Raw genomic sequence first — 15,080 nt, forward strand, 5'->3', positions numbered from 1 at the left:
GAACCTGTGCTGCTGAAATGAGCTGCCTTTGTAGTCTGGCAGACCTGGAAAGTAGATAGTCTGAATCTCTTTCATGGACCATTGCCTCTGCTGTGGTCTGTTTTGGGTGCCAGAGGGGCTGTTTCAACAACAGCCTCTAATCTTTCTGTGCCAGTTTCCCCATCTGCAAAAACATTTCTATTAGCCATAATGAATTCTGCTCACAGTTCTGAGTTGGAAACAAATGGAAATATTGAGTTTGTTGGACAGAACAAGGACAAAATACCTAGCCTGCCTCTGTTCTCCATGGTTCCAAACACAAGTTTGTATGACTGTGATCACTTTTTCTGAAAATATGTTAAATTTCCATTTTTTTCCCCCTTAGAAATGGAAAATGCTTGCAATATTTTCTCAGCTGCCAAACCTTTGTTTTGGGAAGAAGCAGATGATTGACAGGAAACCAAAACCCAGTCAATAGCCATGGAAATTCCCAGAAAGATGTACTTTCAGACTGATAGAATAAAGTGTGGTGACTGGCAAAACCTGTCTTAAGTGTTGACTTCATTGCATGCCAGGGACTTGCCCAGCCCCGAGCTCTAGTGAAAAACACTTCACAAGAACACTTTTTGGGTGGGGTGTCAGTAATATTTTCAGCTGCTGGATATCAAACATGATTTGCAGAGTTGCCAGTGTTCTTGATGCTGCATGACTCACTGGACTTGGGAAGGAGTCCTACAAGCATGTTAATTACAGAGATATTGTAAAGAGCTTTAGTACAAGTTAGCCACACAATTCTTCAATACACATATTTTACTTTTTCACTAGGGCCCCTATTCTGTACACTTTTATTAATATGCACATTTTTTTTCACTGACCATGACCCTGCTACCTCTGAAAAAGTCGTTCTTGACTGCATACATACATGATAGAGTCTCTGAAGTCCCACCTTGACTGGAAATTGAAACTGAAATTCAGCCTGAAAATTGTCTGAGGAAGAAAAGCATTCTTTGCTTGTCCTTTTAAACAGCCAGTTCTGTAAATGATGCCAAGCAGTTCCACTAAATTTTGCACCAAACTGCCTGTAATTTCCCAGTCCACAGAAGACATGCTACATACCTTAACATTTTCTTCAGGCCAAGAGTTTAGCATTGTTGCAATATGGCCTCTGTCATGGATGGTGATAAACAATCCCCTAAGAGAGGAAAAGAAAAGGAAAGAAAGAGAAGAAAAATAAGCCTTGTAATAAAACTAGTAACTCCAAGATAAAAGAAAACAGGTGAGCTTGAAAATGGAGGGATGCAAGCTGCTGAGTACAAAACCAGGCAACTCACTGACACAAAAATGAGACCTCCAGAGACTGCTAATAGCAAGGAAAAATCTCATTTTCAAACCAAAAGGCTCAACATCCTTAATGGCAACTTCATTGAGCAGCCACCAGTGTTGAACATTTTACACCTGTGAAACATCTTTGCTTCAAGGAGCAAACTCTGCCTTAGTGCAGAAGAATCTTCTAGTTAAAACAATTTTGATAAATGCAGTGGAGGCTGATGGTATTACCATAAGCCTTGTTACTCATTCTTTCCTGAGGAGCTTATAGCTCCTGGCCATCCAGACAGTGAATGCATGAACCTTCTCACCCAGCTACCAGGGTCAATGATGGGGATGGCTACTGCAGAGCTAGATATTTTGGGTCACCTCTCTAGTCCACAGAACTCCAATCCAACTGGATCAATATCTGCCATGACATTTGCTTTGATCAAGCCAAACCTGCCCTTGTGACAGTGTTTCTTTTTTCCCCATTAATATCTGATCCCAGATTTTGACATGCACCAAGTGAAAATCATGAAAAATTATGAGAAGTGAAACAGAAAATCAAATGTTTGGATGTAACTTCAGAGTGAATTGTTTATATAGAAAATAACATAGCTGATTGCACAAAGGTTAATCACTTCTCAATGCAAAGGTCTTCAGGGTTTAAACAAAAGTGCCTTCTTTTTAAATAAAATTAGGATCTGGAAGAGATTGTTTTTGAAACATGTTTTAGATTTGTGGCTTCTTTTTTTTTTTTTTTTTTGCCTCTCTGCTGTTGTTATCAAAAAGAGTATCTATAGCAGGGATTCTTTCAATACCCAGGACAATATTATTTACATTGACTGATCTCTGCTCTGATACTCTGGGATTTTGCTGAAGTTCCTTTTAGGCTGTACTGACCCCAAAAGAAACAACCTGTCCTCTATACCTATGTCAGGGAAAATTGCTTACATTGCTCACAGTACTGTCTAATCAGTGCAAACCAAAGGCTCTAACTCTGTTGCCCGAATGATAAAGGACACAAAACTCGGATAAGTTTTGTGCGGCGCTTTATTGAAGGGCCCGGGGGCCTGCGGACTAGCGTCCCCAAAAACAGAACCCCAAAATTCACACATGGGTGTTTTCCTTTTATACACAAGCAATTCATAACAAAGTCTCCAAGAAACAGTGGCCCTTCGCAAAGTCTCCAAGAAACAGTGGCCCTTCGCCAAACTACGGACCCTTGTAATACATTCCCTAGTTCACGAGTAAAATCATAAATCTTCTACCTGTCCTATTGTATGCTATCCCCAAACCGGTTAGTCTTCTTACTCTCCTACCCTGGCTTAATGTTTATTAGGTTTCTAAAGCTACTTGCCAGGGTTACACAAAACTCAATCACATAATATCAACGGCTACAAAATTATTTTTACAAACCAATTCACACAAAACTCATAACTAAACTATAATAAAACATTTTGCTAAATTTCATTTCTTTTCCAACAACTCGAGGACTCCCCTTGGCAGAAGGATGCAGCCATTTTCCTTGCCTTGTTATCTGCTCACAAAAGCAGGAGTTGTGCCAGCAATTAGTAACAGTTGGAAAAATGGATTTTTGTTGCTTACATCTCTCAACTATCGCTCCGCCCCAGAAAGTTCAGATCCGGTCACGGTTTGGGCTTCTAATGTGAAATGAAACATTAGGGAGAAGAAGCTTGGAAACAACTTCCATTGTAAGGCCATATGAGTGATGGATAATCAAACATAATTGGGCTACTCACTCTGGCAAGGGCTTATCTCACGTGACTCTTCTAGGGGACAGATATCTTCCCACAGTCAACTGTGGGATTCCTAATGAAAATGCCCTTTACTTCGAAAAGAAGGAAAATAGAAGTGCTGACTTCAACACTGATCAAGTCACAATCACACAGACGGATCAGAAAGGCAAAAAAGGAAAATAACATTTCATTTATTCAGTGTAATTCTTTAACACTGTGCCAATAACCAATGAACTAATCACATACACATGGCTTGCCTCAAAGGCAGTATTCACAGATGTCAATCTTCATAAAAAGGGAGTACTGTAATGCTGCCATCTATGTTTAGAAAGCAGTTATTAACTGGGAATTAAAAGTGCAAATTAGTAACATCCCTGCGTATATTTCAGGTTGTGATATGCTGCTAGGAAGAAAGCTATTGTTTGAAGGTACCATTTTCCATACATAATGAAGACATCTATTAAGTGTTTAGCTGTGTGCCTCATACATTCACATCTCTTCAGTACTGAAGGGAGTCCACCAGCTACTTAACCTTTGAAAAACATCTTGAACTCACAGCAGAAGCTGAACCCAACTGTCTACCCACTGCAGGTCATGCAGCTCAATGGAATTGAGAGTTGTTTCATATGAAAGTGGAGAGGGCAGCTACCCAATGCCCCTTGATTCTGACACTTGAACTGGGAGGGAAGTGGTCTGGTCTTCAATCCCTGCTCAGGATTTGCCAGCAGAGAGAGTTCAGCTCGGGTCTTCCAAAATTTGATGGCTATTTTCACTATGCCCCTTGGGAGTAGGACTCTCACAGCTGCCATTGGACTGCCTTGGCTTAGATAGCCTGGTTGGTGACTGAGAACTAAGCATGGTGAGACAGCCATCCAGAATTTGTGTTTCCTTCCTTAATATTATGTATTCGATGCTAATTGCTCCTTACTTTACTTCAGGCAAAAGCACATGGTTTATTTTAGACTAACACCCTAATGGCACTACCAGCTTTGCAAGGGAAACCATCAGGAGGAGCAGAAATGAGGATCCATGGGGAAAAGTGGGGAAAGTGACCTCTCTCAGTGACACATCAGGAAGTGGGCATGTATCTAAGCAAGCCTCGTATTTTACTAATGCTGAATCTGAGAGCCAAGGGCCCAGGTTCAATAAAACACCTACATTTCCAATGCCTTTAGGCACCAGCTGAAGCAAGTCCCTGAATCTGGTTGAGGCTCTGTGGCCTCCCATTAGGTGTTCAGGCATTCAGAAGGGGATCCTGGTAGTAGTGAGTTGGAAATCCCTTTGCAGATGGAATATGCAGTGACCAATTCTGACAGGCAGTTGAGCAAATTAATGCTATTTTTGAGACGCAAAGGGAAACAGACACATCAGACTTCAGAGTCAGGGGTCACAGGTATGTGCTCATTTTGTATGACCCTCAGGAGAGTTGTGCTCTCCCTCCTGACAGCACCTTACCCACAGAGATGAGCTGGCCAATTAGTTAAATAAACATGCTCCAAACTGGCAGAGGGTTTATCTGTCCAAAAATCCCTTCTGCAAGACAGGCAGAAGGAACAGACAAGCTCCACAAAACCAAACTCGGCAAAAGCTTTGCTGATGAGTGAACAGGGAGGAGTAGCAGCCAGGTTTGTCCCAAGGACACAGAAACACTTTACTATGAGGGTGGTGAGGCACTTGAACAGGTTGCCCAGAGAAACTGTGGATGCACCTTCCCTGGAGGTATTCAAGGCCGGGTTGGACAGCCTCAAGCAAGTTGATCTAGTGGAATGTGTCCCTGTCCATGGCAAGGGGGTGCTCTACATGATCTGTCATCATTTCCAATCCAAACCATTCTATGGTTCCATGATTATAGGAGAGGTAACAGGAGCAAAAGCTTATTTGTGCCTTTGAGAACAGCAAGGTAGAGCTCTGAATACTAAGAGGACCAGAATAGCCTATGAGGACCAGTAAGTAAGAAACATCCAAGGGGCAACAAAATGAATTAACTTAATTTTTCTGTGGAAAAGATGCAGCCTAAGCCTTCTGAAGGAGAAATGAAATCTCAGCAACCTTTATCATCTTTATTCTGCCTTTGTCATCATGTCTGCTCCAACTCACTTGGGATTACAGTTGATAAATTGCTTCAGAGAAACAAGAAATGAAGCAGTTTCCCTTTAATCTCCTTGGCACTCAATAACAAGGATTCAATTAAAATGTAAAGCTAAAAATGTAAGTAATTTTGATCAAGTCACATAACATAGGCATTCTGTGGGGCAGAGATACAATGTTTTTCCAGACCAGAAAACTCATCTGTGCCCAGGAACCTGCCATTCTACATGGGCTTAGTCATGCATGGGGACAAAATTACAAGAACTAGAGTTTAGTAAAAATTAACTACCTCAGCAATTTCAATCCAGAATGCAGATGCTGTACCATTACTTCTGGTTAAATAGTAACCTTCAGAGAGCTGTTAGCTCTGTGGGGGTTATTAAAAGCAGGGAGTGCTTCAGCCTGCATCCATTACGATTTCAGAGCTGCAGTCTCATATTCAGTCCATTAACATCACAGGTTTCACTACAGCTGCCTTTGGTTAAGGTGGAAGTCAGACTAGATTTTATTGTGCCACTGAGCACATCTGTAAGAGTCCAGGAAACTTCAAGGAGGGTTACAGCTTCTTAATTTGTCACTGAGGCAGTATTTCTGTCTGGATGTCAGCAAGTCCAGTCAAACTGCCTGAACTGGACTGCAGGATATAAAGAACTGCAAGTCACTGCAGAATCCATCAAAAGCCTTGAGTACATTCACCCACAAGGCCTTTTTTCATCCCTAAGCCAGAGCCATTATCTTTTCTTTTCTGGTTTTATCCTGCCTGAGTTCATGACAGTACTCCGGGACTTACAAAGATACACAGTGTACCATGTGAGACATAAGAAGAATCCTGCTCTAAGCCCCAGTACTGGTTGGATCTTGGCCATTCTGAAGGCATTCTGGATGGAAGTCCCACAATGACAACAATCCCTTAACTACAAGGCACATTATAGAAAAATTCAGAGACAAAGAAATCATGGAACATCTGATTCCTAGAGGAAGTGGTACCAGATACTAGTGATGGCTTTTTGGAATAACATATTTTTTACAAGGACTTGTAGTGATAGGACAAGAGATAATACCTCTTTCAAACTGGAACAGAGCAGGTTTAGATTAGATATTAGAAAGAAATTGTTTACTGTGAGGATAGAGAGGCACTACAACATGTTGCCCAGAGAGTTTGGGGACTTGCCATCCCTAGAATTGTTCAAGGCCAGGCTGGATGGAGCTTTGAACAATCTGACCTAGTGGAAGGTATCCCTGCCCATGACAGGGAGGTTGAAACTAGGTAATCAATAAGGCCCCTTTTAACCCAAACCATTCCATGATTCTATGATTCTTTTAGACATTTGGGAAGGAATTAGTTTTAACAGGTCTCAGATATTAGAAAAAAAGAAATATCCATTAATCCTTTCATTCAGTAAGAAGTTACTTCATTAAAAAGGCTAAGTAGTGTTCCCTTTTCTGACAGTCCTGGTTAGCAATGCTGACTTGGGAGCTATTTCCCATTAGAAACAGCAGTGGAGCCAGCAGTGCTATCTCTAATGCACTATTGTTTGTTTACAGAGAATGTTCACTCCCCAAGCACAGAGGGGAGTGAAAAACATTATGCAATCCATCCTCACAGCTCTAAATCTCTCCTCACTTCTCTCCTACCCAGAAGTCTCTCTCCCTTTCCTAATGGCTTTTCCTTGGCAATTACCAATGCTCCTGTGGCTATGCTGGCAACCCTCCTGGCGTAGTCTTGCCCCACTGCTGCCTCTGACATGAAATCGAACAGAAATCCACTGCAATCAAAGCCTTTGCTTCATCAAGCTCCATGTAAAATCTCTTTGGCCATTGCTGTGCTCTTTTTCCAATCTTGTCCTGTGCTGTGGGTTTGGGCAGCATTCCTATGACTTCAGTTATCTGTTTACATCTATAAAATTAATGGCCTCTTTACACTTACCATATATGTTACTCAGAAATTATGGCCACCAGTATTCACATGACATTAGTCAAAAGACACAAAAGAGCAGAACAAATGATGGCACTGATCACTGATGTGTATACTAGCATGAAGCAAAAGGACATCACTCTTTGATTCACCTGAACTTCCCTTAAAGGCTGAGACTAAAGATGCTTGCATATTTATGATCTGTGGAGGAAAAGAGAAACCACCAGAAGGATGTCAAAAGCTCCTAAGTTGACAGGACTTGAAAAACAAAACCCCTCCCGCTCAACTATTGCAGCTTCATCCTTCTTCTCCTTGCTCACTCCTCCAAAGGACCTCTCTCTGAAGAATAAGATACTCAGTATTTGCACAGTGTGATCCAATATTTACTGACACTGCAATGGTCAGGCTTGCTCAGGGTTTGCAAATTCCACATGCTTTCTGCACAGAGATCAGGCCATCAGCCTTGTTTATTCACAAAAGAGGTGTCTTCTTTAATGGGCTACCAGGCTTTGCCTTATGCAACTCCTTGTTCCTGAGAAGAGGAACTGATGAAGGGAACTGGATTAAAATGGTAGGTAAGGTCCCTAATTCTCTAGATACTTCTCAGCCAGCCAAGGAAGGGTCCTTCCAAGGAGTCTGGCTCCCTGTGTGTATGCTGCCATTGCAGTTCAGTGAATTGCAAGACTAAAGGCAGCAAAACTCAAGCTTTGTTTGATTTTCTTTGCACTTATGACCTTCTAGTCTGGTTGCTATGAGGGGAACTTGCTCCACAAGTGAGGAGATGATAAAAACTACCGTGTAAATTAATGTTAAGAAAATGCACATATTCCCAATACTTATATCAGACAAGCAGGCATCATGAGCAAGTGCTTCTATCTGGATAGGAATGGCTCATTCTTGGAATACTAATAAAGGTTAAGCATCTCCACTTACAACCTGAGGGTGATGAAATTCTACTCACATAAAAGTCCTTGAGTGTTTTAACTTAATTTGGCCTGGTTTTCCCTTAGAAGACATAGGAAGTGCATGGGAAATCATTACTTTAAAAAGCTACAAACAAAAGAGATGAGTCAGATCTTTGCCAGCATCCCAGCCTGCACCAGGCTGCCATTGGACAGTCATGAGAAAGTTGTGAGACAGCAGCCAGAAACCTACAGTGAGCTATAAGGTTGGACAGAAAACAGCTCTGACAGGCATGGCACAAGCTGACCTTCTGCAGTGATCACAGCCATTCCTTACACAAAGGCACAACGCTCTCAGAAAACCTGAAGCAAGACTGTCTCAGAGCAACACTGAAATGCACATGTCAAAATTATTTTCACAGTGAAGAAATGAAAAACCAAGTTGGCTGGTCAGGGTGGAGGGCTGCTGACAGCCGCTGCACGCCGCTCTGTGCTCTCTGCAGTCTGGCTGAATGATGCCCCAAGCCCAGCTGACTGGTGGGTGTTTTGGCTGCCCAAGGCTGCAAAAGGGACACACGCAAGGGAGGGATCAGCTGATGCACTTGGCTTTTGTTGCATACTAACCACAGAAAGCTCTCACTGCTGTGCCAGAGGAACAGGCTGCAGGAGCCACTCTGGATTTAAGGCCAGTCTGTGTTAGAGATGAAATAAAATGTGGTTACAGGAAGGGTCTACATTTGGTTTATTTTCACTTTCAAAACTCATATACAAAATTGACAGGCTGAGACTTTAGGGACATTTCCACCAACTGCACCCCCACTGTTGACTTTTTTTTATTCTGGTCTCTGCCAGAACAGGACAAAAGGCTTCAGAACAACAAAATAAACTTTGAAATTGCTTGGCTGTTTTAGGGAGCTTAAGATTACAAATGCCTGTGGGCTACAGACTTTGGAGAGAAACTTTGTGCTAGCATGCACTGATTTGTCTAAATACAGTACAATTAATCATCAGATTGGACAAAATCTCCGTGATGATTCATCAGCTATTTTTTTTCAGATTTTTTTAAAAAGGCCAGGAAATTTTCATTCTTTTAGGTAATTTTCTTTGTAAATTGGAGGCTGCTGACCAGTACCCAGCAGTAATAATGAAAAAATAATAGAAACCAAGCACAATCAACTATTAGTGAAATCTATACAGACTTACAAGGCAATAAATCTATAATTAAAATACAGTAAGAGATTTCATTTCAAATGATCTGCAACATGAATAATTTCATTACTACTATAAATGTCCTTAATGTTATCACCATATATTTTAGGTAGGAAACCCAAAATTCAGTGTGGAAGCCAGAAGATGCAGGCTCCAAGGTACAATAATGAAAGATTCACTATCTGTATAACTCCCCTAAACCCACACTGGGAAATCTCCATGATCCCAAGGGATTGAGAGTTGCTAAGCTGTAGAAAACTGTCAAAGATTGGGCACAGGGTAATTAAAGTGAGCACATATGAGTGCAAGCTGTAGCTCTCCCCATGCTCGGGCACAGTCCACTTTTGGATCCATCTCCTATCTGCCAAATTATTAACACCCACCACTATTTTTAGCAGGGCCTTTTTTCCCAGGAAACAGGCAATTATCCTGTGTCCTCTCATACCTGTTAGCCCATTTCAACAAATTTATCAGAAAGGCAAAGGTCTCCAAGATGTTCCCATACCCTTTTATGAAAATTACTGTTGAGATAAAGAGAAAAGATAATGGGGTTCATGCCCTCACCACTCTGGGGATGGGAACATAGACCTTACAATGACAATTTTCCTGACAGCTGCCCAAAAACACAGTTTGCAGCTGCACACAACATATGCTGCTTCCCACCTAGTACCTACTTTAGTACCTACTCAGCCCTTGCTAACAAAGCCTTAGAGCTCTCCTGGGCTGCAGGAATAAACAGAAGGCAGAGAAAAGGAGGAAAAGGATGACTCTAGAGGGAACCAAAGGAAAAACCAGAATGGTTATGGGGCAGGATCAAAAAGGTACAGATAGGGAATCAGAGGGGACAGCAAACAGAGCACTGAAAGCTGTGCTCACTGCTCCCTGAGGAAGAGGTGGGGGAAGGGGAGGAGCACAGGCTGCTGTGGGGGGCTATGGTGAAGCACAGGTGGATGTGAAAAAAGGATGAAAGGGATGTGGAAAGGAACAGAAGGTTTCACAGATATGAAATGTTAGGGGACAGTGGACAGAAACCAGGAAGAATCCCGGATTTATCAGTTCTGCTAGTCAGGCATCAGCCTAAAGAATAAATATCCATTCCCAGGGGGAAGTTGATGGAGAAAGACCAGCTCAGTACTTGTTGTTATTGGTCATTATGCAGCAATGTGAAAAGGCAAGAGGGTTGGAAGCAGGTCCCCAGTGGATCTCTGCTGTCCACATTCTAGGATTAAGGCAAGAGGCAAGCAGACCCATGTTGCTCTTGGCTTGTCATGAGCTGCTTTTCCCTACTGTATTCTCAGGACTGGATTCTCTGGTTGAACCAGAGAACAGCCAAGTCACAGCATAATTCGGGGATTAAATCCTCCTTGTATTTTAAAACTTGACAACCCCAGATTTCCCAGTGTCTTTTCCAGCAGTGGTGTTACAATACTGTTTAGGAGGGCCTCCAAGGAGGTCTGTGTGTGTGAGGGTCAGGCTGCTGGAGCCAAGGACTGGGTAAGAGCCAAGCAGGTCTGCAGTATGGGGTCTGACTCTGGCTTACCCCAGATCCCCCTTCTTGCTAATGTGCAGGAGGGAGAGGGAAAGACCAGACTGCCTTCTGTCACCCACAAATAAATTTACAGATGCAGTTTGGTAAAGACCAGGCATTGAGGGCAGGCGTCAGTTTCCACCATCCAGGGATTCCACCAACCAGCAAGAGTGGGCATTTTCCAAATTCAGTAACCTTTGCTGCATTTAAGGTCATTATGTTCAAGGGGCTTGATATTCTTTGTTCAAAAACAATTTCAAGTGTAGGAAAATTTGACTTGGCCCTGATTTTCCTCTGCCTTTTTGGAGGTTCTGTCCTACACCTGACTGTGTGCTGGATCCTGGAACTATCTCAGTATAACTGGAAGATTATAGGATTACAAAGAGAAACATGCTGAGATGGTCAATAAGTGCTGTTGCTCAGTTGATTTTGACCAAGAAGCCCTTATCTGTTTCACTGCTAAGCACACAATGTATTCTGTTTTACTTGATAGTGCAGAGGTTAAGGTGGGACCGAAAACCCCTGGGAAGTTAAATTAAGTCCTACCCTGATTATATTTCCTTCCTGTGCTGTGCAAATTCTTCCAGGACCCACACCTTCCCTTTTAAAATACACTGCAGGGAGTCCCAAGAATGATTACAGAATTAGAACAAAGTTTGACAAAGGAAAGAAAGATTATTTTGACAATATTAGAGAAACTAGCTTCCTGATAAATGAAATATAATTTGGTATGCTTTTAGTGAATCCATCTAATAAAAAAAAAAAAAACAACTAACTTTTGCCACAAATTGCAGCAAATACAGAAAGTAACGGCAGCTTTTATATTAATTCTTCCATAATCAGGTCATAGAATCTTAGGCTCTAGGAACTGTTTGGTCTGAAGGGGACCTTAGAGATAATCTAACCATGGCAAACCATCTAATCATGGCAAACCTCTTGCTGTGGGCAGGGACACCTTTTCCTACACCAGGGTGCTCAGAGCCCCATCCAGTCTGGCCTTGAACACTTACAGAGACAGGGCATCCACAGCTTCTCTTGGGAACCTATGCCAGTGCCTCATCACCCTCACAATCAAAAACTTCATGTATCTGACCTAAACCTGCCTTCTTTCAGTTTAAAACCACTGCTCCTTATCCTATTACTACATGCCCTGGTGCAAGCCCCTCTCCAGCTTTCCTGGAACTGCAGGTGCTGTAAGGTGTCCTTCCCTTCTCCAGGCTGAACAAGCCCAGCTCTCTCAGCCTGTCTTCAGAGGAGAGCCTCTCCAGCCATCTGAGTATCTTTGTGGCCTTCTCTGAACTCTCTACAACAGGTCCATGTCCTTCTTGTGCTGGGGGCCCCAGGGCTGGACACAGCATCCCAGGTGGGTCTCACCAGAGCAGATAGAGGGAAGAATCGCCTCTCTTGCCCTGCTGGCCACTCTGCTTTTGATGCAGCCCAGGACACGGTTGGCCTTCTGAGCACAATCCGTGCCTGTTCCACAGCCCAATGGATACTGCTGTGCAAGGTTTTCATGACAGTCAGCACCATTTCCCCTCAAATTTACATCCTGGTATTCATTATTCTAAATAATTCTTCTCCCTCCTCCCTGTCTTTGGCATTTTTTGTTTGAGGTGGGGTTGTTTCTTGTGGCAGCAGCACAGATTTATGCCAGATCAAAGGAGAACACATTCTCTTGTATTTCCTTCACCAGGTCAACCTCTTTCTTTTGGACAACTCCACCTCTTCCTTCAAGCTTCTCCTGGTAATTTTGGGAATTTCAACAGACTTAGACCTAAATCACCTCTGACAGGAGCGGAAAGCCTGACCTTCATAAATTAACATGAGATTTGCTGTTAACTTCTGTAGGCCTGACGTTTTCCTCATGCCGATAAAAGTTTATCATGGTTGTTAGAGCCAGTGCATACACATTTTTCTTAGGAAATGTGAGGAAAAGAGAGAGAGAGAAGACTAGAGACATGGAACAAGGAGCACTGACTGGTTTTCTAATGAAAAGATGGAGCTAAGTCCTTTTTCACTCCCTTTTTCACTCATTGCAATGTAGGAGCCATGTTGCAGCCTCACAACACCAAGAATGTCCATCCCATTCCCCAGCCTGCATGGAACTTCAGAGCAGGACCAATACAGCAGCTCTTCTCTCTGTATGCCCACAAACCAATCTGTGCTTGTCTCAACATTTTGAAAAACACTTCAGTGAAGTGGGAACAGAGAAGGGACAAGGATGGGGTACAGCACATTGAAAAGGCTTGCCTGAAGAAAGTGGGGGGAGAGAGAGCAGTGGGAACCTTCGAATTACTTTGCCAGCTCTCAAGTTCCAAACAGGCTGAGCCATTTTCAGCAGCTTTGGGCTCCCTCTGCATGAACTACTTTCTCCTCACCTATTTCAACTATGGTCTTCATCCCCTCATTTAATAATTTTGTCCCTTACCAATGACTGACTCCCACCCATGTGTCCTGAGAGCCTCTTCAGGGCTTTCTGTCTACACATGGTCTCTGTGAGGGTTTCCACAGACACTCCCTCCCCTTCAGTCAGTCACAAGACCAGTCTTTGGCTGGCTGTGGCAATGTTACCCAAACACACTGTTAAACACATTCCTCTTCTCATGCACTGACTTCAGCTGCCTCTGCAAGAAGGCTGAACCAGGCTGGGGGCAACAAGAGAAGTTATGATGACTGGTTTTACAAGAAGTAGAGATTGTCTAAAGGGGTTACAAAAAAAACTTTCAGGACAATAATCCAAACCCCAGTCTTCCCACTCACTTCTGGTCTCCAGTGTTTTATAGAAGAGGGAATGGAGACAATTCTGTGGTTAGGGACATGTCTGTGGGATTACCACTTATGTTCTAATTCCATTTGACTTGGTCTTAAAGTGTCCAAAAATGACAGGTAACTTTCTCTCTTTCCCTCCTTTCCCGTCTGCTGCTCAGACAGCACAACACCACAAAAAATAGTCACTGATCAGAGCCAGACCTGCTGACAAGACAATTCTGTAGATTGACTGATGTTTCATTTACTCATTTTTCATCAGACACACAGATCATTATTCTGTCAGACCTAATTTTCACACCATCTGCATCCTGTTAGCTTTCTCCAGGTTCAGCTTAATCCCAACATGTTTTGCATTGTTCTGCAAGCAGTTCTCAAGGATATTTACGTTTATAGGAAAAAAAAGTGAACTTAGGCAAGTTTTTTCTGTCCCCATAGCCATTCTCCAATGGTGATACAATCACCTTTTCCAGCCCTACTCTCAGGGGATGCCAAAAGCTTTTGAGGAGCAGTTGACAACTTTTTACTTTCAAATACCACTGTGTTTATGAATTAACTAGTGTCTTGAGAGACTGTGGTCTCATGCCATTGTAATAAACTACCCCTCATCATCACAGAAGAAATAAGCCCGTAATTCCATGCCCTAAACTTCCTCTTTACTATCTTTTTGTGAAGATACTAAAGTGATACTTTCAAAGGTACTGTCACGATTAAAAAGAGATCCTCAGGCTTAAAACATACCTTTTAAATAGCACTGCACATGTTCATGCCTGTGCTCCATAAGGACCCCCACAGTACTCATTAAGTGCATGTTACATTAAAAAAAGAGCAAAAAAAATCGAAATACTACTATGCACATTTTTTTGTAGAGGCTTAGTATGCTTACTCTAAAGCAAAAAGGACTCTCAAGCACAGTCTGAAAGCTTATACGAGTGGTAGAAGCATTTTCTAAGGAAATGGTGACTCTGTCTGTTAGCAGGATCAAAGAACCAAGATTCCTTCTTCCTTCCTTCATTTAGTGTCTCAAAGTTGCAAGTCCTGCTCTGTTATATTTCATTCTTTCCTTCTAGCAAACTTCTGATGTGTATGAGGGGTTCCTGAGCTTTGAAAAGCAAACACTTCAAGGCACATCTTCCTTGGATACCCTAGGATAGCCTGTCATTTGCTTGAGGCCAGTTTTGTTATCACTGCTGCTGAACGTAAGCAAACCTGCTCTCCCCACTCCTTGAGCAGCTTGCTTCTGCTTCAGCACAGCAGCACAGCTCCTGTCCAGGTGGAAGTGAACTGGCTGTTTGGATTACTGCCAGCCTGGCCCAAAAAGGACTTGGATCTGCCCAGATTTATCCTTGAAATGTCATTACACAGCAGCATGGACATCTGTAGAGGCACCGGAGTGATGGGAGGGAGGAGTGAAGGATGCCAGGGATGGATTGCAGGAGACAGTCTGCAAAGCTGCACATGTGCAGACATAGGAGCTGAAGCTGTACAACTCTGCAAGAAATCTTCCCTAAGTCTGAATCATCCTTGATCATCCTACACTGCAACAGATATATTCCTTATATGGAACAAGTCTTGCTACCTTGGGACTCTTTATTTTCAGTCACATCCTTTGGCCTTGACAATGT

General features: G+C 42.7%; 1 protein-coding gene across 2 annotated transcripts in view; it reads right to left on the reverse strand.

Annotated features, from left to right (window-relative positions):
* The window catches only part of ME3 (malic enzyme 3), a 126,219-nt gene that overhangs the window by 42,220 nt on the left and 68,919 nt on the right, over nucleotides 1-15,080 (reverse strand). For both annotated transcript variants that reach the window (XM_074535110.1, XM_005485788.4), the window contains exon 4: nucleotides 1,096-1,171. In XM_074535110.1, the coding sequence (XP_074391211.1) occupies nucleotides 1,096-1,171 (76 nt within the window). The remainder of the gene's footprint in view (nucleotides 1-1,095; nucleotides 1,172-15,080) is intronic.

Source organism: Zonotrichia albicollis, chromosome 2 (assembly GCF_047830755.1).
Source record: "Zonotrichia albicollis isolate bZonAlb1 chromosome 2, bZonAlb1.hap1, whole genome shotgun sequence".
Lineage (NCBI taxonomy): Eukaryota > Metazoa > Chordata > Aves > Passeriformes > Passerellidae > Zonotrichia > Zonotrichia albicollis.